At 42.5% G+C, this 24,708-nt stretch overlaps 1 protein-coding gene across 13 annotated transcripts in view; it reads right to left on the bottom strand.

Annotated features, from left to right (window-relative positions):
• msi2b (musashi RNA-binding protein 2b) overlaps nucleotides 1–24,708 on the bottom strand; it is a 222,844-nt gene that overhangs the window by 42,586 nt on the left and 155,550 nt on the right. For all 13 annotated transcript variants that reach the window (XM_066695941.1, XM_066695939.1, XM_066695938.1 and 10 more), the window contains 2 exons: nucleotides 15,591–15,705; nucleotides 10,283–10,357 (listed from right to left, as the gene is read on the bottom strand). In XM_066695941.1, the coding sequence (XP_066552038.1) occupies nucleotides 10,283–10,357; nucleotides 15,591–15,705 (190 nt within the window). The remainder of the gene's footprint in view (nucleotides 1–10,282; nucleotides 10,358–15,590; nucleotides 15,706–24,708) is intronic.

Below are 24,708 nucleotides of genomic sequence, written 5' to 3' on the forward strand. Positions count from 1 at the left end.
CTCTTGATATCCCCCCCCCAACCCGTGGTCTATGAAATCCAGGTTCCTGCTGCTAACTAAACCATGGCAATAATACGGAGGCCCTTACAGCCTGCCCTGGACACCCTAAAGTGGGCAATGAGAGAGACTGATGCCCTCAATCGGCTTCAGCTCAAGTGACAGGTCTGAGGAGCCGTCATTGCACCATGACAAACATCTATCAGTCAGAAGCAAATTGCCAACAGGGCAATAGAGCCACCGGGAGGAGAGACAGGACTGACTACAGACGACTGAGTCATGATCCTGACTCACAACTGGTAAAAGAAATTCTGGAGGGGAAAATGGGCTGTTATGCTTTTACATACTAGGGGTAAAAATAAAATAAAATAAAAGATGCAAGGATTTATTTATAAATGTGTCTTGCCGTAGACTGAAATTTCCCAGCACACTACCTGGATGACCTCATTTCTGTAGCTCTCAGTGCCTCTGGGCCCAATCCGCACACGGGCCAGATCCGCACGGCTGATCCCAGAGTGCTCCTCACCGCGCACCGGACCCCGGGGCACGCCAGCTTTCCATTATGGATGCCAGCTTTTGCAATGAACCGCAAAGCGAATCCCTAATAGAAGTCCTGTCTACGAGGATGAGGAGACCAGTTGAGGTACTCGGGTCGGCTTAAACCGAGCAACGGCAGCCTGAATCCGACCGGACCCAGCTCACCGGGTTTCCTCTTTTGAAGAAAGTACCTTCACGAGTCACTCATTTGATCCAACTTTGATCCAGCGTGGAGGAAAGACAAAACAAGAAGGACGGGACTCAGTGGAGAGTCACACTTCCCCACCAGTGAGGGAGAAGTTTACCTGTAACTTCCCAGATGTTGAGAAGACGAGACATAAGCTGTTAGTGCTCATACACGGTACCGAAGCGTTTCCACTAGAAAGTGCGAGTCTAGGCACCGAAGAAAAAAAAAGAAAAAGCTCAGCTCTCTGTTCACTGTAACAACATTCGAAAGGAAAAATAAATGAAACCAACAAGTAAACAGAGTACATCTCCATAGCTACCTTTTCATCTGCAGACTGACAAGTGCCTCAATATTGTCGTCCTTCAGCAGAAACCCTCGTCTTTTGTTGCTTTCAAAGGGGCCTTTCTACCCAGCTATCAAAGCCCGATTCAGCGCGAGCAACAATGGCATGAAACGTAGCCGAGCGATCACAGAACAGTCTGCATTCATTCAGCCAGCTTGAAGTGCTTCTGTCTGAGCAATCTCATCTCTGTTTATACTTTAATTAAAATGTAATGTCACAGCTTATTTTAAAATAAAAAGAGAAAAAAAAGTTGCTTGTTGTCCAGCATTGTATCAGAAGGTGTTAAAAAGGGGGACGTGGGACGAGAATAAACATTAAATCAATGCTACCCTTTTAATATCAGATTTTGATGCGGTAAACATAAATAAATACATGTATGAATAATAGGAATAATAATAATACATGCAAATCATCAGGGCAGGCTTCACAGATCTGACTGCACAGGTTTCATACATCATTTAACATGATGGCCCACGCAGGAAGTGAGCAGATTTACAGAAATTCAGGCGCAGTGTTTCTCCTAACTTGTCTATTAATAGTTTTCGGTCTCAAGCGGAGAGTAAATAGAAGCTGCGGCTCGGCAGACTCGAGGAGGGCGTGTGGGGTTATTTGCTGTTCTGCATTAATGAACTCCATCTGATTTTAGCATGTGACGAAGACGGTCCCTGTACTCCAGCGGTTGCCACATCTCCACCATTACCGAACGACAACAAACTGCCGCGGCTTTGCTTCATTAACAAAGCCCATTTCACTGCAGAATCACTATTTGTGTAGCGATGCGGTCTGTGGTACATATTGTAAGGCAAAACCATTTTAATTTAATGCTCTTCAGTGAGACCCATCTGTCTCCTTCGGTGAGCTGTACTGTATATATGAATCCTAGGTTAGGATAAAGTACTTCACAAGCCCAAGGTGTCTAGGCTTCATAAGTCCAGAGCTTATCCGGGTTTCTGCTGAATTAAATGAACTGAGAGGACAGACTCCCCTTAAATAGAGCACCAGTCTGCCGAAGATTAACCCCCGGGGAACGCTGGTATACAGCCGGGCTGACTAAAGCAATCAGGTTAAAGGACCTTGCTCAAGGACATATGCAGCTTCTTCATTTTGATTATGGGTGCACAACGCTAACCACTACTGCCTGTTTATCAACACAGAGATGGTTATTTTTTGCAGTGTTGAGGACTGAGTGATTAAAAACTGATGATAGGAAATATTTACAGAGAACTTCCACATGTGCAGCTATGAAAGTTAACACACACGCAACAAACCTACAAAATCAAAGAGCCGAGAGAGGAAGTGGAATGGACGGCACACTCTTAAAAGCACTTTAATAGCGCCAGCCTTGTTAGTGAGCAAAGTGATATTAATTAAACCGGGCCACCTAGGCCCTCTCATTAACACTGAAGTACACAGCCTTAATTTTGTATGCATTTTAATGAGCGGCTGAGAAAATGCAGGTAAAGCAGTCCAATGGCCTGCGATGGAAACGGAAAAAACAATTCCAAGACAGATGGGGATAGAAAAGGAACAAATTCAATGAAAAGCAAACTTCAGACACACGCATCGCAACTAGGCCACAACAGCAGACGGTTTCTTTACCGAGAACAGAATTCACCTGTTGTATCTGTCAATTCATACATATCAATTTTGTATTTATACTTAAATCAAGAAATCTAAACACAATGACAAGGGTCCAGAAAGGATTTAACATAATTAAATATTAATTAATAAACACAATTACACCTTGTCACCACTAGGTGGGACTAAGTATAAGTAATAGTGGTGACATTATGGTATAATTACAGTAATGTTAGGCACAGGTAGGAGCACAAGAGCATCCAATCCATAGAGATGTATGGCTAAACGGTCGGCAGGTTTAATATGCGCCACTGACACTACATTTAAAACTCACAGTTTATCTATAATTGGGACAGGAGCAAAATGACACCGGTGCTCAGCGCTCCGAGTATGGGCTGACGAGCGAGTCTTGTGTCGAGCATTATCAAGCTCAAAGGAACACGAAACTCAGGTTAATTTCAAGCCTGTCTCCTATCTGGCTCATTGATCTTCCCTGCAGCATTACCTCCACAAGGCGCTTCATTTTATTTCTCTCCTCCTCAGCTTCTTTGGAAAAAATGCAGGGTGCAGAGGCTATTATAGTGATCACCACCATCACTGGAAGTCAAGAAAACAGCTCTGTAATGATAGTTATTCTTAAACGAGCTATGACATGGCACTTTAGTTTTGGCTTTCTCAATGTACAAAATTACAATCCACGTAGAAAGAAACATTTCAAATAAAACGCTGAGATTAATATATAGCCGTATCAAATGCTGCTCTCTCTCTCTCTCTCTCTCCTCCAGAGTAAAACAATCCATAAAGCCGTGTGTATAGACCATGGTGCTGCAGCTAACCCACGGTGAACCCTGAATGTCAGGGAAACAAGGTCACCATTAGAAGCGAAGGGTATACATGCTTTATAACCATGCTCCTGTTAGCTGTATAAATCCCCAAGTGAACCCTTACAAGAAGACCTTGCTTGAACAGTACAGCCTAGCTCACATGCAATATAACACAGTACGGCACAAACGGACACTGAATACCTCCTCATTAAGTTTCTAATCTCACAAAGTCTCCTGTGAAAATGACAAATACGGTCATGAGACTGGGGTTATACAGAGAAGGTCAGACAGGTCACCTTTCACAGACAACTGTTTGAGATGTGTAAACTAGATACTCTAACAATATAAGCTATATATACGTACGTGTGTGTGTGTGTGTGTGTGCATGTGTATAACATCCTTTAATGTCTGCCACACATTTAAATAATTTGCCCACTAACGCCCACTTGCTTTAATAAGCCGGGATTTCAATTAAAGGTAATTTTGCTCGAGTACAGGATGAGGTGCCACAGCTGCTGGAGAGCTCGTCTCTTTCCCCTACAGGACACGGGCTCACACTGGAGCTCAATTACTCCGAGGGTCTCTCCTCAGCGCCCCCCCCAGAGGGCCAATCTACAACACCCCCCCCCATCCCGACACACAGCCCGGTAACCACCCAAGCCAGCCCTTAACACAGATGAACACACTGCAGCCCTGGCACAAAACATTGAGGCTTTCTTTTGAAGGTTATTTTTAACTGTCACTTCCACCACGACTTCCTTCTTCAGCTCAGTGCAGCGCGGAAGATAAACTGTTCCTCAGCTTTTTGTAAATGGTTTCGGCAGTACTGCTGAGATCTTTCAGACCAATCACTTTTCTAGATAAAATCTTTGCTATAAAACTGTTGTAAATAATAGCACTATGAAGTATACTTGATTCAACAGGATGTCTGAGCATCAACAGAACTGAACTTCTGATAATGTATATCTACACCTTTCAAGTACATTTATTTTTATTTTTTAGAAACATTTTTCTACTTAGACCATTTAAGTTTACAAGGACAACAACTGCATTGTCACATTTTTTTGTCCGACTGAAAGACCACTGTGAAATCAGCTCAGGAATTGAAGCCCCAAACTCTGTCAACAACTGATCAGTCAGCTAATGACATTGTCTAGATTCACGCCAATAATAACTGATTTTGTAGCACTTGCTGTCCATTACAGAATTTGTATCCCACACTCAGAAAATGCTTTCTACTATCTCATTTCTTTTTTCATTTCAAAGAATGAAACAAAAAAAATGAAGAAAAGACACAAGAGGTAAGAGATCTTGAATTTCTTGATTTATTTTTCTCTCCAGTTGTTCGGTGGTTTACAAACCAAATGGTGAGAAGAACTTGTATGGATTTTAAATCTTTTTTGTGTGTTAAGATTTTAGCAGATTTCCCATTTGGGTTGAGGTGCAGTTGAAAATACACAAATGGCAAGAGTTCACGTGCTCCTGTAAGAGCTGAGCGCATAAATCACTATTCCTAAGAAAACAAAACAAAAGAACAGCTCAGATGTTGTTGTTTTTTCCTTCATTTTTGTTGTTGTTTCAATTTCCTGGAGTCGGTGTGAGTTATTCAAATTGAGGCTCTTCAGCCCCAATGTGCAGCTGTGACAGTACCCTGTTTACATAACTGATTGCGCCTTAATCAAAAGTGAAACATCAATTTTCAAAGTCTGGCCACCTACGAAGATCCAAATAATGGAGAAGTGAAGTTCAAAATGCTCACTTATTATAGACCAACACTGAGGTGATTTAAAAGAACGATGACCTTCCTTGACTTGTTACAAACAAAGCACATCTTTGTTTTTTCATCAAATAAGACTTCTCAACACTACCAGTAGTTTATTTTAACTGGTAAAACAGACAACCAACATCAAATCGGATAACGTTCTCTCTCTGCACTGATCAAAAAACGTACACCGCTTCAAAGACAAAAGGAAAGCGTTTTTGTAAGATTCAGAAATAGCCGCTACACATTACTTTTTACTATGCCACTCACAGCACACAATTGCAACTCATTCTGAGAGACTGTCTAGAATGTGTTTTCATAACATTTCAATTCCCCTTTATAGGAATCAGTGGGAGACTGAAATGAGCGACAGCCACAATAAACCTGTAGTTCAGTCCTTCAGCAGAGTACAGGAGTTACTTAAATATGGTCTGATTATTACTTAGCTGGTCTCAGACCTGAGGGACTGCCAGTGTGTTCCAAACCAATCATGACGATTCTGAGAAGAGACCAAACGAACAAACAAACAAAAAAACTCTGGCTTTGGGGCTTCAACTTAAGTGATGTATTCCCTGTTGGGTCATTCTGGTTGTTTATGGGACTTACAGGGATATTTCCCCCTGATTTACAGCTACTGAAATGTCAATTTCTGTCACATAAAAATGACAGAGAGCTGTGTAGTCCGGCTGTATATCTCTGTGGCAAGTGCCAAGACGCAGTGTGGAGATAGCAGGGCCGCGGCTCGCTACTGTCAGGACTGCTTATGTACTGCGGGGCTGGTTGTCCACATTTGATGTAGGACCCGAACATGACAACATCACAATAACCGAGGCAGCAGATAACAAGGCACCGCGTGGTCCTGCAATGAAAATGCCAAGGCTGCCTTTGAGGGCAGGTCCCACCGTGTGCATGATTCTAACAGTACGATGACCCCTACTTACCTCGAACACACACAGTGACATCGCACCCTGACAGGAGTCATTTGTAGTACATCAACCCCAGATCCTTTAATACTGGGGTGTAGCGGGAAAAAGCGAATAAATGACTAAATTAAATGAAAATACCAAATTTCAACTGCAGCGCTCTGGTTACAGAGAACCCATACACTCTTTTCACTCCTTTAATTGAGATAGTAGCTTGCAATCAAATAAACACATCAGGAAATCCATTTTATAGATTCATTACCGCTTTCTTACTCGCTTCCCTGAACAAATGAGCATTCGCAGAAACAGCTAAACCAAGATCTTAAACCCTCAGAGAAGTCCTATAATCAAAGCACCCATTGATAGTCTGCAAGTTCCAGAGCCTTAACTTTACATTTGGGTTTTAAGTTAAGCAGCACAGAGAACACCTGTATGCACTGTATTCCAGGCTTCTTTGATTTTTCTAAATCCATTTATTATTATTATATTTCTTAGCAGACGTCCTTATCCAGGGTGACTTACAATTCCTACAATATATCATATTATTCTGACATACAATGACCCATTTATACAGCTGGGTTTCTACTGGAACAATCTAGGTAACACACACACACACGCGTGCTCACACAGAAACAAGAATTTTTCTTTTTCATTTTCTTCTTTTTATTCCCCTCTGTGGATTATAGAAAGTACTTCACAAAAATTAGCTCAACTCTTTTCACCAAAGTCAATTTTTAACCTACCAAGCAACTGAGATTACGGTAAATCCCCGGAAGCTACAAGAACTCAGAAAATGCTTTTTCACCTTACATGTACTACACCAAGGTCATTGACAATATCGGAGATTCACAGAAAAAAAGGAATACATTGCGAGCTGCTCGGGAGAAGATAATTTTACAGGGGAAAGCCAAGGGATTAACTGATAGTGAAAAGTTAACTCTCTACAATCATACACTGGTTCCAGTTCACTGCCACACCACTCTCCTCTTTTCACTTGGTTAAAGAGCAAATAACAAAGGCTCCAGAAAAAATATAGCAATATTTCACCAGATGTTGCCTGGACTGTGTACGCAATGCGCCTGTAATGTGTCTATTCACTCTCCCCATCCTGGTGCGGTTTTACTCTTATCTTATCAATCAAATGCAATTGCTTTCAAGGGTGTCAGCTTACATTCACACACACAGTTTGTCCGTGAGGCTGCTGTCTGACATCACTCACAGCAGCCAGAGAAACGTTTTCTCCAAACCACAATGCGACGAGAGCGCCTGTAACTGCCATTTCTTCAGCAGCTGCGAGTGACGCCGGACAGACATCAACCTTGAGGACACACCTACTGCATGGGTACAGACTGCCTTCTTGAAAGTGGTTGTATTAGACAAACTGATACATAATCTTCAGTTTAGAAAAGGTGTTTTGATGTGCAAATGTAGCAAGTATAATATAAATATACACACACATATATACACAGATCAGCCATAACATTATGAGCACTGACAGGTGAAGTGAATAACACTGATAATGTCTTTATCATGACACCTGTCAGTGGGTGGGATATATTAGGCAGCAAGTGAACATTTTGTCCTCAAAGTTGATGTGTTTGAAGCAGGAACAATTGGCAAGCATAAGGATCTGAGCGACTTTGACAGGGGCCACATTTTGATGGCTAGACGACTGGGTCAGAGCATCTCCAAAACTGCAGCTCTTGTGGGGTGTTCCCGGTCTGCAGTGGTCAGTACCTATCAAAAGTGATCCAAGGAAGGAAAAGCGGTGAACCGGCGACAGGGTCATGGGCGGCCAAGGCTCACTGATGCACGTGGGGAGCGAAGGCTGGCCCGTGTGGTCCGATCCAACAGACCAGCTACTGTAGCTCAAATTGCTGAAAAAGTGAATGCTGGTTCTGATAGAAAGGTGTCAGAACACACAGTGCATCGCAGTTTGTCGCGTATGGGGCTGCGTAGCCGCAGACCAGTCAGGGTGCCCATTCTGACCCCTGTCCACTGCTGAAAGCGCCTACAATGGGCACGTGAGCATCAGAACTGGACCACGGAGCAATGGAAGAAGGTGGCCTGGTCTGATGAATCACGAGTTCAAGGTGTTGACTTGGCCTCCAAATTCCCCAGATCTCAATCCAATCGAGCATCTGTGGGATGTGCTGGACAAACAAGTCCGATCCATGGAGGCCCCACCTCACAACTTACAGGACTTAAAGGATCTGCTGCTTCTGAGGTCTAGTGGAGTCCATGCCTCGACGGGTCAGGGCTGTTTTGGCAGCAAAAGGGGGACCTACACAATATTAGGCAGGTGGTCATAATGTTATGGCTGATCGGTGTAAATGACAAAACGATTTAGTGATAGTGAAAAATTAAGACTGCATTAGGAAATGAAAAAGCTTTGAAAGGCATCCTCATAAGAATTTTGTTTTAAATATTTGTAGTTCACTGAGAAAGCACATATATAAAAGACGATGGCAAAATAAATAAATGAATAAATCTGTTACGGTTTCTATCCTGCCTGGCAGGGAAATGACTTGAGTTTATGGCAGTGTCAGATAAGTTTTTGTAAGCTTGCTGCTGATGTTCTTTTGCTAGCACAGATACATTGGGATCACCATTCTAGTTGAGCTCTATTAGTCTCCGTTCTGTAAAGGAGGCCTGGTGCTTCAGGACTGCGTTTAGCCTGAGTGTCTCTCTATCACACGCCTGGGACTCTGTCTGTATAATGAAGGGCTAGACAGCATTTACCCTGCAAAAATGAACATTAAATGTTGAATGCATAGAGAGAATAAGCCTAAAGTGATGTTTTAATCCCCTTTACTAAGCTTAGTCACACCAAGCACTTCTCAAATGGCTGCCAAGTTATGCTTTTTCGTTATACAGTTTTTTCTTGCTTTCTGGTTTCTAATTGCGGCACGTACAGTTAAATTTTTTTCCCCACCCTCACGTGGGCCCTGCCAAACAGGTTATAAATGAGAACAACGCAGCACCCTGTGCTTCCATATAACAACCCCCTCCAATGATGCAATTAATGCATTCATAATTCAGACAGGGCTATTTATTTCATCTGCAGTTAATTGTGAAGGGTTTTTCACGTGGATTCCTGCAGCATTCATGTGACAAGAGGGATATAAAATAAAAATAAAAAGCTACGATTCTCCCATTTCCTAACCCTGGGTGTGGGGTGTTTTGACTATAATCACAGGTCTTTTGTTCTTCTGTTGTCTGAAATCCTACCAATAAACAATCAAAGCTCTGTCAGGGAAATTACATCAAATGACACTTCTGACCCTTTCCAAAAACTTGCAGCACAAAAAAAAGACTTCCTGTAACTTCTTGTCAGACATTTCAAGCTGCTGCGCCTTATCTCCGATGTCACCGATGCCTTACGCAAACACAGATTGTATTTAAAGTGCTTAAATATAGCATGAAATGAACAGCACACCTCAGTTAAGTCCTATCAGTGTGAATATCTCTGAACATCTTCCTTGCCCTAATTCGGCAACCAGTGTGGGAGCGGCTGTGTATAGGAGACAACACTGAGACGAACACTGTGCAACCCGGGAATGTACCGCAAAATGCATTCCTGTTATATTAAAAAGGGCTGCTATTCTTTTTTGTATGCGCTTGTCTGAAATGCATCACAAAGGGGTGGTGTTGGAGGACTATCCACACATCTGTTATCCTCAGAGGATGCTGCTGACAATAACTATTATTTAATGTTATGTTTTCCACACAGTTTATATTTTAGTGTTTCATCTCTCCGAACGCTAACATACTCCTCACACCTAATATAGCCGACTCCTTTAAAACAGACCTACTGGCGGCAAAGACTTGTGGGTGAACATCTCGACACCAGCACCGAGTTTCCTTCTGTATGCAATGGAACATTTCTTACAGAGAGAGAGAGCGAGAGCGAATGGGGGCCCGTTTTCCTTCACAAACACCGTTTTCCCTCACGTGTTCCCTATCTGACTGCTTCCCAGTTGTCTCATTAAAACTGTCCCCCGTCAGTCTCACCAACTCCGAACACCACAGGTCTCCGTAAGGACTGCAGCAGACCTGTAACTACTGGGATGTATTCATTATCAGAGACGGGGGCAAGAAGCACACGCTGTTTAACAAGATGAAACTTACCAGGGAACTGGTAGCTGTAGCTTGGGGCGAATCCAGTGTATCCACGACCATACGTTGCAACAATGTTTGGGTAACCTTGGGGGCAAGAAGGAAAACAGTTTCAGTACATTTTTCCAGCTTCAGACAATAACCAAATCATGCTGGCAAGTGACTAGGTTTAGCTACAGGAAAGCCTTACATCAGCTAAATCATAATTTGCATTACTGATGCTGCAATACTGTAGTCTGAGACCCAGGGGCAGATATTTAGCTCCCGGCAGAAAGAAGTGAATTTGTTTAGCGCTGCGATTTACAATTACTGATCAATAATGTTTTTTTATTTCTTTTCCACAGTGATCAGGAGTAATTGATCATGAAGCACACAATAGAAAAGCAATAAGTGAATGACAGAATGAGAGCACTGCCAGGAAGTAAAATGCAAAAAAACCAAAAAAAAAACAGAACCATATTTATATTTTTTTATTAAATGTGTGTGTGTGTGTGTGTGTTTGGGGTGTGCATGCAGATCAAAAAAAGAAAGATTTACAATTCTTCCTCTGACATACAGGAAATGGAACACGCTGTTTGGGAATTTATTTACAATCTGTTTAGGCTGCTATCTTTGCTGATGCAGAAACTTTTAATGATGATGACTTAAGATATTTGCCTCAGAACGTGTCTGCTGCCGTTTCTTTCTTATATATTTATTTTCCGCATCAAACATACCAAGAAATCAGCACTGTTATTGTTCAGTATTTAGTGGAGCAGTTCTTTTTCACACAGAAAAATGTAACAGACACCAGACACAACTTGTAAAGCTGCCAGAGAAACCGAGCTACCAGAACCACTAGACCCCTATTTGTATGTATGTGTGTGTGAGTCTAAGTGTGTTAAAGTCCTACACATGCAGCCTTGTGCAACATAACAGAATAACCTTGTCTTAGAAAAAAAGTTGGTCTCAGATCAGTTTTTCCCCCAGACTGCCTTTTAATTTCATAATATCAACGCCCATATTTAGTAACACAACAGTCCAAGGCTGAAGCATTGTTTCCCCGAGATGAATATAAACCTTAAATGTGAGACAGAGCTGACATTGATTCAGGGGAGACGTGGAGAAGTTAAATGATTGTTCTCGTGGCCATTTTGCTAGTTCTATAAAGCTGAAGTGATTTGCCTTTGCTGTCATACTGCTTTCCACACAGAGCTAGAAGTTAATTATCTGGACCGGTTTCAAACAGCAGCAGTAACTAATGCAAGTGAGCATATTGAGTGTGAGTGTGAGTGTGAGTGTGTGCGTGTGTGTGGTTGGAGTGTGTGCGTCCTAGACCTTTGATGTCGCTGCTGTCTGTTATAAAGTAATAAACAACCCACCGAGTGCTTAACCGTCACTCCTATTGAAGGAAAGCTTTCATAGATCTTTTATTGTACACTTCCAGATATACGCTTTTTATACATTTAGCAGGTCCCAAAATTGGAGAGCCCTTTTCAGACGCTATCAGCTCTATGATTTGCTGTGATGATCTGTACTCTGGCAGCCGTGCATTGTAATGACCCTTAAACGTGTAAATGAATTGCACTAGCGTTTGTCCTCGCACGGCAAAAGCGTCACAAAAACCATAAAAAACATGGAGGAATGAAGTTTGTGGGGCAGAAAACCAAGCAGCTGGGTCACACTTCCGTAAGTGCGCCCTACACGTCTCTGCACACACAGCACAGTCTGGGGCAGCTTTCTGACGACAGCGTATTTATCTCCGTGCAATAAACATTGATTTTGCATGCAGAGAGATTTGGCCACCATGCTCTCATGCGGGGATATTCACATCAATATTGCCATTCAGATATTGTTTTTTAACTTCGTCACAACAATTAAAAAAATCTGACACCATAAACTACAGCTATAAAACACATCATTATCTTGGGCAGCTCTGAATTAATTAATCATTTGAATATAAATCTGCCCTGCTGCTCACCTCAGCCTTTGCATCAATAACAACTGACGTAAGAGGCGCTGCAGCCCTGTATATGATTTTACACAATGCATAGTGGCTCGAATGTGGGTGCTGCTCTGTTGGGTGGTTTTAAAATATTATACTCTCTCTCTAATATATATATATATATATATATATGTATTCAACAGGGACAGCACATTCTGTTTCTATACCAGACTACATTCTGAACCGTCTGTTTTAAAGTGGGTGTCCTGTGGTGTTTTTGTGAAGGACAAAAAAAATATATATCAAAATAATATCTCACAGGAGACGGGGGCTGCTGAATATTAATAAAGCCCCCGCAGCCGGGGGGAGAGCAATGACTTGAGGTTGGAGCTCAGCTGGGGGATCGCACTGCACAGCCACAGCGGTTCTGCAATTCTAGCTTAAACCTGCAATGTTACTCCTGGTAATAAATGTCAAATCACAGTTTGCTGCCCATGAGAAACTTCAATTTAATCCTTAAAACCTGAAAAGCTGCCTTTTATACCGAGATACAATGGTGCGGCAGAGGGGGGGGGGGCAGTGGCAATATATTACTTAACTGAGACCCCACTACCCAGACTGTGAGCTCTATAGTGTGGCTTTCGCAAGAGAAATACAAATATATATTCATGGGCACCAGTGCATTTGGGCCCTGCTCATACGCGGCTAAAGGAGAGCACCGGAATTATCTAGTGGAATTCGTGGCGTCGGGGGGGGAAATGGGTGACCAAACTGCTCTGCTGTTCTTCCTCTGAGCGTAATGCATTTGAGAGCAGCCACACAATTGTACCTGTGAAACTTTACCTGTGACAATCTGTTGCATCATATTTCAGTTTCACAACAAGTGTCGAGTGCACTGCAGAGATAACCCCCAACCCCATCCCACTGAAAAAAAGATAATTGTTTGTCCCATCTTGCTAAAGTGCATCTAGTGACACAACCCTTTGGACCTTTTTAAAAAGAAGAGTAAATGCCAGATTCTCAGGCTAAATATACATGACATAGGGTTTTCCTTTGACATTTAAAGAGCTTACGATGAATGTACTTTGGTTCGGTACTATTGACAGTGGGGGATTAACGCACTTCTATGCCAGCACCTCGGGGGACTGCGGGACAACTACAGATCGTCAGGCGCATAAAGAACAGCATCCTGCCTGCAGCCCGGGGCCAGGAAGGCATCAGTCACAGTATCAGTGAGTGCACACTCCGCCGTCACCCGGCCGCCCCCCTCCCCCCGCGCCGCACTCAAAATAAATACACACTTCACGCACATTATTATGGTAAATATGTCATGCATATAAAACTCGCATGCATAACCTTGGGGCTTTTGAAAATCCTGCAATGTATGTACGAACGATACGGGTTAAAGCACGTTATGAGGATTTAAAGCATTCCGGAGCTGACTCCTGTAGAGTTTGCAGCAGTCTGCCACACTTTCTGGCAGGCGTTAACCAGGTGAGAGCGCACTCCTCTGGTAGTTGCACTTTAGTAACGGCCTGGCTAAACGATCTGATCCTAAGCCACGTTCTGCAGTGGGAGAGAGAGGGAGAACTCATTAAGTGCCTGTTTATTTCTCAGCCTTCGATTCTCTCCAGCCTTACTGTAAATAAAGCCTGTCACTTTATCTCTGCAAGAAGCTGCTTCCTCACCCTCTCTTATTTGCGTTATTAATATGCATGCTAATGCACCTATTTTATGGCTCAACAGTTCAGATTCACTTTAAAATCAATTATCCATCTGGTAAACCCATATTTCGCACAGACTTAAATGTGTATTAATTTCAGCAAACATACATGCGGCATAACACAATAAAGATAAATGGCCTGATTACGTGCAATAAACAATAGAACAGAGAAGCGTTTTTAATGAGATTTGGCATATAAGAAATTACAGTTCCTTAAATAATGAGTCTTGTTGATTTTTTATGCAAATTCTTTTTTTTTTTTTGGTGTTTCGCTATCCTGCTTTTTCAATTTCATTTAGATAAGAGCGCCTCTAAACACCATAGTTAATATGCTAAGCCTCCATCCACTCCACTGAGCTTCAGACTTCTCTCACTTTCTTTTCTTTTCTAAAGCTAAGCACTGATCCGGGATATCTATATATATATATTTTTTAAAGAGATAATAAAAGATCAAAACTCATTTCACTTTGTTATCTAACGTCAATCACACAGCAGTCACAAAACAAAATAAATAAAATAAATAAATGAACAAACAAGGCTATTAATTTCGGGTCAGTCTTTCTGACCTGGTAGGCTAAGCATTGATAATTAGTGCGTGAGGTTAAGAGGGGTTTGATGAAGATGAAATACACTAACAGGCATCCCCCCTAAATGAAGCCTGTGATATCCATAGCCCATTATTCAGCACACTTGAGGTCAGGCAGATGAAATCATAAATTTATAATATAACATTACTTCAATTTTCCTCTTCATTTAGCTCTGTAATGCATAGCTGTGCTCCGGTGAATTTAGGGCTGGGATTCTCGCAGTGGCAACGGGGCTGGCTGAATATCAATAGCATATTTCACGCAAGCCCTGCGAGGATGCTTCATCAAGCCAAATTACAGGCGGGACGACCTATCCTGCAGCTTCCATTAGCCGCCATTCGGATTCCGCACCCAGCATCAAACGATTTATTTGCTTCAGTTACTTTCAGCAGACGATCAATCTCACAGTAATTATCTCTTGTCACTAAAGCAGAGACGAGGATCGGCGAAAAACACCCTCTGCGGCTGCGAGCCTGTCTTGTTCTTGTCAAATCTACAGAAAACTCCACTGTCAAAACAAGTTTAGTGTCTCTGAACGGAGCAGGGAGACGGGGCCGTGGTCCTCAGCTCCCTGCCTCTCCTCGGCTCCTCACGCCCACAGCCGTGCAGGACAGATGCTGATCTGTGGGTTGGGAACCACTGGCCCTCATCCAGCTGTGAGCAGTTTTGGAAACTTAGGTACGGGTACTGCACTAAAGTACCAATGTTTGCACCCTGTGGCACTGTGATGGCACAGGATACAGGTAGTTAATCCAGTTTAGTTTCTAATACACTGCCAGCTAAAGTGAGAGCACAGTTTTTAACCTTTTCGGAGTTTCTACACTTAAGTGGAAAAACAGTGGCTGTCCACAATGGCAAGCTTCAAAGAGAAAGCCAATATCCCTTCCACATTTATTAGCCATAACTACTCACAGACCACTTCCCTTTACTGTCAATACATTTTGTCGGTAGCGGTCATGACGTTTGATGAAGAAAAACATAACCTGGTGACCTGTGCAAATGAATATTCTCTTTCTGGGGGGGTGATAGCAGGACTAATAATGTGTGTCCATCTGTCTTTCAGTCCACTTAAATTAGTACACTTACTCAGCATTCCCATCCCCAGCATGAAGGCGTCCATGGTGTAGGGCAGCCCTCTAGCACGGCCCCGTGTCCCTGGGGGGAACATCACCTCTTTTGGCTGAGCCTTCTTGCACTCTACCTGTGTGGAGAAAAAGGACAGGACCATGCAAGGCAGTGAGCTGTGAGATCATAATCCCACCCCCGCTAACAACCACGTCCATTTATACAGCAGTGCCAAAGTGCCTTACATGTAAAAAGGGAATTGCATTCACATTAATGTCAAATCAAAATATGATGTTTGAATAAAAACTGACTAAAGAAAAAAAAAAAAAAAAAAAAAAAGTTTATTCACATACATCAAATCTGCATATTTTTTCGCCCTCCCTGTTGTTTCTGTAAATTGTCCCCCCGCAGTCCCTATAAGAAAACTGATCTTAAACCCTCAACACATAGACGTGAGTCCAACGCAAGGCCATTTGAACCCATCCCAATTAGTGTTTTGACATTTAACAAGACCATCTTAATACAAATGAAAGCATTCTGCCAGATGGTAAAACAAAATCCTTTAAAAACATTTAAAAAATCAAACTTAAATAGCATTCCTTTCACTGTCTGGAGAATGTAGTTTATTTTTCTTAATTCAAATCTGAACTACTGCCTTGTGGGGCTATTTTCTGGCTTGAATGTTTTTTTGTGTGCTGGAGCACGCAGCTTGAAATCTTTGAGTTTGTGAAATTCTCGAGTCTCCCCCGGTCCCGTCTTGTCCCCATCACGCCCATTTCCTTCTGGAGCGGTTTCGTTTTCCCAGTCTGAGTCTCGGCCATTAGCTATTGACTTCCCACTGCTTTGATTGACATATTAAACTCCTACACCACGCACATCTAAGTGGGTTTTCAAAAGAGCCAAATCTGACAGAGAAAAAAAAAAGTGCAGTCTATATATATATGACATATAGTTGCATCTATAAACAGGTTTTTCCATCTGTGTACCATGCATATGAAATACATACATAGGCATATATCTATAAATCATACATTTATATACATACACTGATGTACACACGCACACCCATCACAGAAATGTGCACAAGCTCCAAGGAGCAGCTGTAAGTTTCCAAGTGTGTTAAGTGGAAAACAATTCTGACTGGGAGAATCAGGGAGCAAAAAATAACATCCCATTCTGACAGCCTGACAGGAGGATAGTCTTCATCTCGGTACTCAACAAGTCATCTCCTGCAGCATTATATGTACTGCACATCTTCCCAGCGTTGCAAGTGCTTTATAAAATATACAGAGGCATTTCAACAGTTGACAAAAACACCTTGTCTGTGTGTCTATCTAGGCCTTTGTACACCGTGTCTGTTCACTAAAGTGCAGAATCTGTCTGCTAGACCACTCGCCGGGCCCATGCCTGTCCATCTGTTTGTCGGTCTTTCCTTATGCGTTTCGGTGTAGGTAACATCGCGCTGTAGCGGGGCTGTGCTCGATTGTCATTCACAGGCTGTCCTTTACCCTGGCCCGATGGGCTCTGACTCCTGTATATGCAGGGGAATGCAAGCCACATACAAATGAAGCCTGGCACTTCATCTTATTCGAACCGAAAAAAACGAATATCTTAAAATAGTCAGGAACACAAAACACACTAAATCACTGTAAGGATTTTAATATATTTATATTTTCATTGAATATCACTTGCATAAAATAGGCAAGGTCTAATCTTTAACTTGTGAGCTAATGACCACTGAGTGCACACGGTGATCCTCTGTGTCATTAGGAGGCCGTTAAGAGGCGCGACTCGCATTATACATTATTACTTAAATAATTACATGAATGGTTCAGGTTTTGTGTTGATGAGGTCCTTCAGCTCTTAATGAAAACATGAAGGGGATCGTTAATGGCCTGGGGGTGAGGGCCGAGCAGTCATCAGGGTGGCGGAGGAGAGGGGGTGGGTTGGCGCTCTTTAAAAAGCTGTACGCGATCGGCCTTGCTGAGCGGAGCACAGATACTGTACGGTAGAGGGCTGTAGCCTGGCCACGGACAGACAGCAGGTGACTCAGCGCTCTCCTCTCTGAGCGACTGCAATCTGATCTGGAAGAGCCGAATGTGAAAGCTCAGGACTTTGAATCCATTAGGCAGGAAAAAATAAAACACTCTCTCTCTCTCTCACATACAAAGGAAATACACACGCGAACTCTTAACTGAAAAGCGTGTTGTAGCGCTGCGATGACTTGAAGCCAGGCTTTGGAACTGGCACCTGTACCTCCACCCGCAGCATCAGTACACAGTCTTCCTGGCTGCCGGCTCTGACCTCTGACTCCACCGTGTTGCATCTCGGCGAGGCACACTGAGGGTGGCAGGTACGACGCAGAGAGCACCGCATGAATGCCAATTTTTTTATTTAAATGGGAAGATTATTAACATTGCCTCTGGGAGCAACAACAGCAGCCTTCTATTACCCCCCTCCCCCCGTCTGTCTCTCTGTGCTGGCTGTTGGTGTGAGTGGCACTGGTGTGCAGCCCTCGGCAGCAGCCATCACTGTGCAGGAAGGAGCAGCTCTGCCTCTCTCCTATAGGAAGGTAATTAAGAGTCGGCAAGGCAAGAGAGACACATTAAATGAGCTAATCACCACAGTTTGAAAACGCAGGCTTTGCTGGTGACCTTTCTGCTGCATTGCAGGTGCCACCGATGTTGTTTTGTTTTTGTTTTTGAAATCGTTGTTTGAATACTGTTTTTATTCCCCTCTCCTCCTCTTCCTAGGAAAGGAACAATTTTCAGTTTTCTATAATTTTCCAATTAAGGAAATGGGAGGTTAAATACCCGCGACAGTGAGGCCGCCGGCAGCAGTTCTTTGTGTTTACTGCCTAATTGTAAGCAAATTATCCTGTGTGTTTCAGACAGGTAGGAGCAAATGCGCCTATTAAACAATGTCCACACTGGCTAAATTGAACATACACACATAGCTCCGAGACCAAGAAAGAAAAAAATATAGATACCCCATCATCAAAACTCGTTTAATTCTCATTTCCGTTTTCCCTATAATTGTCACAGTTTCTTATTTGTGAACATCTTTAATGAGGTTTTGTTAATAATCTCTCGAATCTGTGCTGACTGGGTGAAAGCTAGCACGAGCCATGAGAGAAACACGTGTGTGAACTTGGCATAGACCTGTTACCAGTCTGTAGAGTAAAGTGCAAAGCAAGCGAAACTCAATTCATCACTATTAACGTGTCTTCCTGATGCATTTCGACATGTGCCTTGGTCAGTTCCTTTCAGCAGACAGTGCATGCCTGACTCTTACACTGAACTGTCATCTACAGCTGCCTCGTTTGTCATTTAATTAACCCCTGATATGAATTTCATTCACACAGGGCAGTTAACAAGGAGGTACTAAAAGAGTACTAATGAGCTTAAAACAAAAAACAAAACAAAAAAACATCTGCACTAGTCATTTTCTTTTTCTGCCTTGTTATGTACATCACTGAGAGTCTGGAATCATTTAACACATTTCCCCCATTTAAAATGCGCAGGCTGCAAATTAAAGATTGAGAAAGTCATTTTTGGAAACATGAATCGAGTGCACACAGGACACGAGAGCCATTTCAATGCACACAGAAAAGTCTAAGATAAATAACCTGCAAAGGACAAATTGTCAACCTGTTAGGGAAAGATTGTCACAATGACCGAGTTAACATTCCCTGCAGATCACGCGTATCAAAGGCCCGTCTCCACAATCAGTGTTATTTTCCATCCCAGCAGCAATACAGACCATTTATTAAGGCAGACAGCAGCAAATGGAGAAAAAAGAAAAGCAGGTCTGACCATATGGAATTACATAGGAAGCAACAAAGTGCCCCCCTGGCCTAACGCAGCAGGCAGGACGTGGGAGGTCTGTGGCGAGCAGATTCGTAGTGATTGGCCCGTGGAACCCCAACTGGGTAGAAATAAGGCAGGAAACGCCACCATCATGCCTCAGAATGCAATCTGATTGGATGGTTAGCAGGGGAGGGTGATCTCCGTGCGGTGGCCTTAATAAGGCCCGATCAGTGACACTGTGCCACTTTTTGCAGTAGTGGTTAGAGGTGTGGTTACACTGTGCAATACACTCAGTTCAGTTCCTGTTCTGTGCCACAGGTCGCTATAATCAGTCTGCTACATTTAAACGTACCAAGTTATCAAACATTGACACTTATTTCAGGTTTAATGTTTCCACCCTTTTTCTCTTGCTAGTTTGCCAGTCACACTTGAAAATCTCACCTCACCCTCATTAAACAGGTGCAGGGCAGAGGACTGGTGATAGGTGGGTGTCCTTTGGTGTCACTGTCTGAGGAGATAATACGATCAGCAGAGATTGCCGAGTTAGTGATCCCTGGAGACCAGCCCTGTAGGGGTCACCCAAGAGCACAGCAGTGAGGTGGAACAAATCACCCGGAGCCCTTTGGCCAAGGTCAGTGTACTTCCCTCAGTGAAGTCTCTGTCCGAGATCAGAGACTCAGCACTTCTGGGACTCCCGTATAGGAGCCGTGTCAGACGCTGCACCTGCTCAGAATTATCACCGGAGTGGGAGAGAGGGCAGACAGACTCTAAGGGTAAACAGGGGGAGCAAGATTTCCTTTCTGATTGTGAAGAGTGCTGAACACAAGGGCACGCACATTCGCTGCAAAACGAGCTGCACGATGCTGCCATTTTAAAAGCATTTGAAGTACAATCATGTAATGTGGCTTTGGTTAGAATGCATGCATACACACAACAGACCTGAGTAGATATGAATATGAATTGTATTTTCTTTTGCAAATCAGAATGGCTCGCTACTGTGACTAGTATCACACAGCAACCTGCGGGGTGCAGACATACATCTGTTTCTTCAGCTGAACACAATCAATGGTCACGATCTGTTTAAGCAGAACACATTCATTGTCCACGAAAACTGCCAGCCTGGAGCTGTGTCGACACATTGTTCACAAGCACCCTTCACAAACGCACTGTGCGGGGCGACAGAACGACCCATTACAAGAAATCACTCCCCGACATAAATTTCACTGACATGTGAAAGGTCAGAAACGACAAAATGTTCTATCTTGTTTGCTAAGCTTCCTGGTACAAAAACCACTGCTCGGCTACCCAACGGCACCACAACCCTCAACTTAACAGCAAAGCATAATTCATAGCAACTTGAATTAAATTACATCTGAGACTTGGGGCCCTGCACATTATTGATACACTTACCACTATTTCGCCTATGACACAGAAATCTATATTCACCCACAAAAATGCTGTCAGAAGCTATTTATGCCTCCAAAAGAGAACATCTATTTTACTGTACTGGAGCAAGTGCAGGAAACCAAATAAAAATCAAAATCAAATCTAAAGCATTTCATCATGACTCTGTGTTGGTTCTAGATTACACATGAACCTGTCGGTGTTGAGTAATGCTGCTTATTTTCACTGTTGTATCTCTAAACATTTTATTGCTTTCCTTTCTTTGTGCGTTATATCAGCCACTGCTAGGCAGCTATTAAAGTGGGTTAGGTGCATGATACATTGTTATATGCCGTGCTGCTTTGGCAAGGTCAATATTGTGCAGTATGTTCATAATGTTTGTTTGGGAAAAAGAATGAAGGAATGGATTGATTTTTCTCTGCTTCATAATTTGACATTTCTGGTTGAAAGGGCATTTGGAATATAACATTGTGCATTACAACGAAGTGAAATACTTAACATGAATCCCTTTCTCTCATATGTGTGTGTGTGTGAGAGAGAAAGAGTGATTTATACAGATAAAGACCTTCCTTCCGTAACACATCTTCATGAGATATTCATACGATAAAACTTAAAACTTAAATATTTAAGGATTTTAACTGATCCAATCCTTTTAATTTCCTTAGGCATGTCATATATCCTTTGTTCCTAATCAATTTCTACAATTTATGTTCCATAGAAAGAAATGGAAAAGACACGTTGGCAGTTGAAAAAGTTTAAAAGCCACTCGGGGGCCTCGGTCTCGGTGTGGAGAAATGCACTGCTTCCAGAAAAAAAAAGAAAAAGGAAAATAAGAGTCAAATCCACAACCAAGAACTGCCACTTTTCTCTTCACAGCGGTAGATTATCTCAAAATGATATTGCAAGCCTGAGCCACAGCATGGAAAGACAGAAATTAAATTGAACTGCTCAGGCTGCTGACACACTCGGCACTTATCATACATGCTAATGGCCGGGACACTTTCCAGGTGACGGTGATGCTCCGGGTCAGCCACGCCAGCAGAGAGTGTCACATCACTGAGCAAATTAGCCATTATTCCTACTCGGGGCAGGGAGGCAGGGCCACTGCTTGAAAACACATCCTGAAGAACAACGCACACGGCACATGCAGATCCACTGCGAAAGGTACTGCACTCGGTTACTCTGAACCCATTTTGTTAGAAGAGGGTTTTAAATGTGCAATGTTTGTGTCGCCACCGGTTCGGAGCTCCTGTAAATCAACTGTGAACAGCAGACTTCTCTTCCTGATACTGGAAACTATCAGGGGACAACAGAGGTGGTTGCTGGGGTCATATCTAATAAACACTTGGAAATTAACACCTTCACACATGACCATCCTAATGCCCCTGGCAGCTAACTCCAGTTAAAGAACATATACACTCACCTAAAGGATTATTAGGAACACCATACTAATACTGTGTTTGACCCCCTTTCACCTTCAGAACTGCCTTAATTCTACGTGGCATTGATTCAACAAGGTGCTGAAAGCATTCTTTAGAAATGGTGGCCCATATTGAGAGGATAGCATCTTGCAGTTGATGGAGATTTGTGGGATGCACATCCAGGGCACGAAGCTCCCGTTCCACCACATCCCAAAGATGCTCTATTGGGTTGAGATCTGGTGACTGTGGGGGCCAGTTTAGTACAGTGAACTCATTGTCATGTTCAAGAAACCAATTTGAAATGATTCGACCTTTGTGACATGGTGCATTATCCTGCTGGAAGTAGCCATCAGAGGATGGGTACATGGTGGTCATAAAGGGATGGACATGGTCAGAAACAATGCTCAGGTAGGCCGTGGCATTTAAACGATGCCCAATTGGCACTAAGGGGCCTAAAGTGTGCCAAGAAAACATCCCCCACACCATACACCACCACCACCAGCCTGCACAGTGGTAACAAGGCATGATGGATCCATGTTCTCATTCTGTTTACGCCAAATTCTGACTCTACCATCTGAATGTCTCAACAGAAATCGAGACTCATCAGACCAGGCAACATTTTTCCAGTCTTCAACTGTCCAATTTTGGTGAGCTTGTGCAAATTGTAGCCTCTTTTTCCTATTTGTAGTGGAGATGAGTGGTACCCGGTGGGGTCTTCTGCTGTTGTAGCCCATCCGCCTCAAGGTTGTACGTGTTGTGGCTTCACAAATGCTTTGCTGCATACCTCGGTTGTAACGAGTGGTTATTTCAGTCAAAGTTGCTCTTCTATCAGCTTCAATCAGTCGGCCCATTCTCCTCTGACCTCTAGCATCAACAAGGCATTTTCGCCCACAGGACTGCCGCATACTGGATGTTTTTCCCTTTTCACGCCATTCTTTGTAAACCCTAGAAATGGTTGTGCGTGAAAATCCCAGTAACTGAGCAGATTGTGAAATACTCAGACCGGCCCGTCTGGCACCAACAACCATGCCACGCTCAAAATGGCTTAAATCACCTTTCTTTCCCATTCAGACATTCAGTTTGGAGTTCAGGAGATTGTCTTGACCAGGACCACACCCCTAAATGCATTGAAGCAACTGCCATGTGATTGGTTGGTTAGATAATTGCATTAATGAGAAATTGAACAGGTGTTCCTAATAATCTTTTAGGTGAGTGTATATGAAGGATATTTGTTTGCTTTCCCTCTTTCTGTAGCATACTTTAATACAATTTACTTTGCTTAACAATACATAAATTATTCCGCTTATTAAAACGTGTTGATGATTTTGTTGTTTTTAGTTGTTTTTTTATTTAATCAGTGGCAACAATCTGCAGAATTGAAAACAAACACTAATGCTAATAAAAGAAAATCATGGGTGGCTCCAAAATTACTATTTTATTAAAAATTCACAAACACACCAGTTAGGGAGCGTAATTGTTTAAGAGCATCTCCGCATGGTGTGCGTATCCACCGGACAATTCTAATGTCATGAAGTTTGATAAAGTAAAATTAATGAAGACGATGATATGGGAGAATACACCAAAAACTATAGAACTATTGTTCACATATCTATACGCTAAAAGAATGATAAAAAAAAAAAAACACAAACAAAAAAACGTGCCCTACCTGCTTGTTTAATGTAATTAAGTAAACAATATCAATATGAGAAAGACACACTCAAGATCTTTAAAATGCAAAGTACAAAAACCAACAGAATGGCCGAGGTGCACGTGAGCGCTAGTGTTTGCAGTGAATTGGATTTCAGTCAAGGCACAAAAGATCCTCCCTCCTTCTCTAAGGACAACTGTGCATTCTGGGATGTGAATGTCAACATGCGGTTAACAATGACTTGATCTTCATTTGCTCTGCTGATCAGACCAAGGGGTTTGTCACCCTACACTCCGAGGGTGTTAACAATTTGCTTACAGTCATAAGTGGTCATTCAACTTTTTGATGTTTTCATAATTAGATAGAAGCCACATGCAGAACAGTTTAAAATAAATAAATAATGCTTGTGGCATGACTAACAACAACAATAACACCAAAAATCATTTAGTTGTCTCTCAACTGAATTTTACATGATTGTTTTTTAATGGTTATAGTCACCATTAGGCATCAAAGTGACTCGAGGAGATTGATACTCTGCTTAGTTATATTTTTATTTGCAATCTTAAATTGCTGTGCAACTAAGAGTTTGACTTCTGGCAGCATTTAAAAAACAAAAAAAATCAAAATCAATCTCAAGTATTAAGAGTCTGCTCTAAGCTTTAATGACGGAGTTGGTAATTGACGTTGCTGATGAGCTGAACAAATTAACTATTACAGAGCTTGCAGCCATTACTGTAAAATTAAAGTGTTCCACTTGCTGTAAAACCCCCTCTGGAAATAACAATGCTGCCTTGGTGCTAATGACCACTGGGTGGCAGTAGTTTTAAAGATAGAGCACTCATTATTGCAGAAAAAGG

Source organism: Amia ocellicauda, chromosome 22 (assembly GCF_036373705.1).
Source record: "Amia ocellicauda isolate fAmiCal2 chromosome 22, fAmiCal2.hap1, whole genome shotgun sequence".
NCBI lineage: Eukaryota > Metazoa > Chordata > Actinopteri > Amiiformes > Amiidae > Amia > Amia ocellicauda.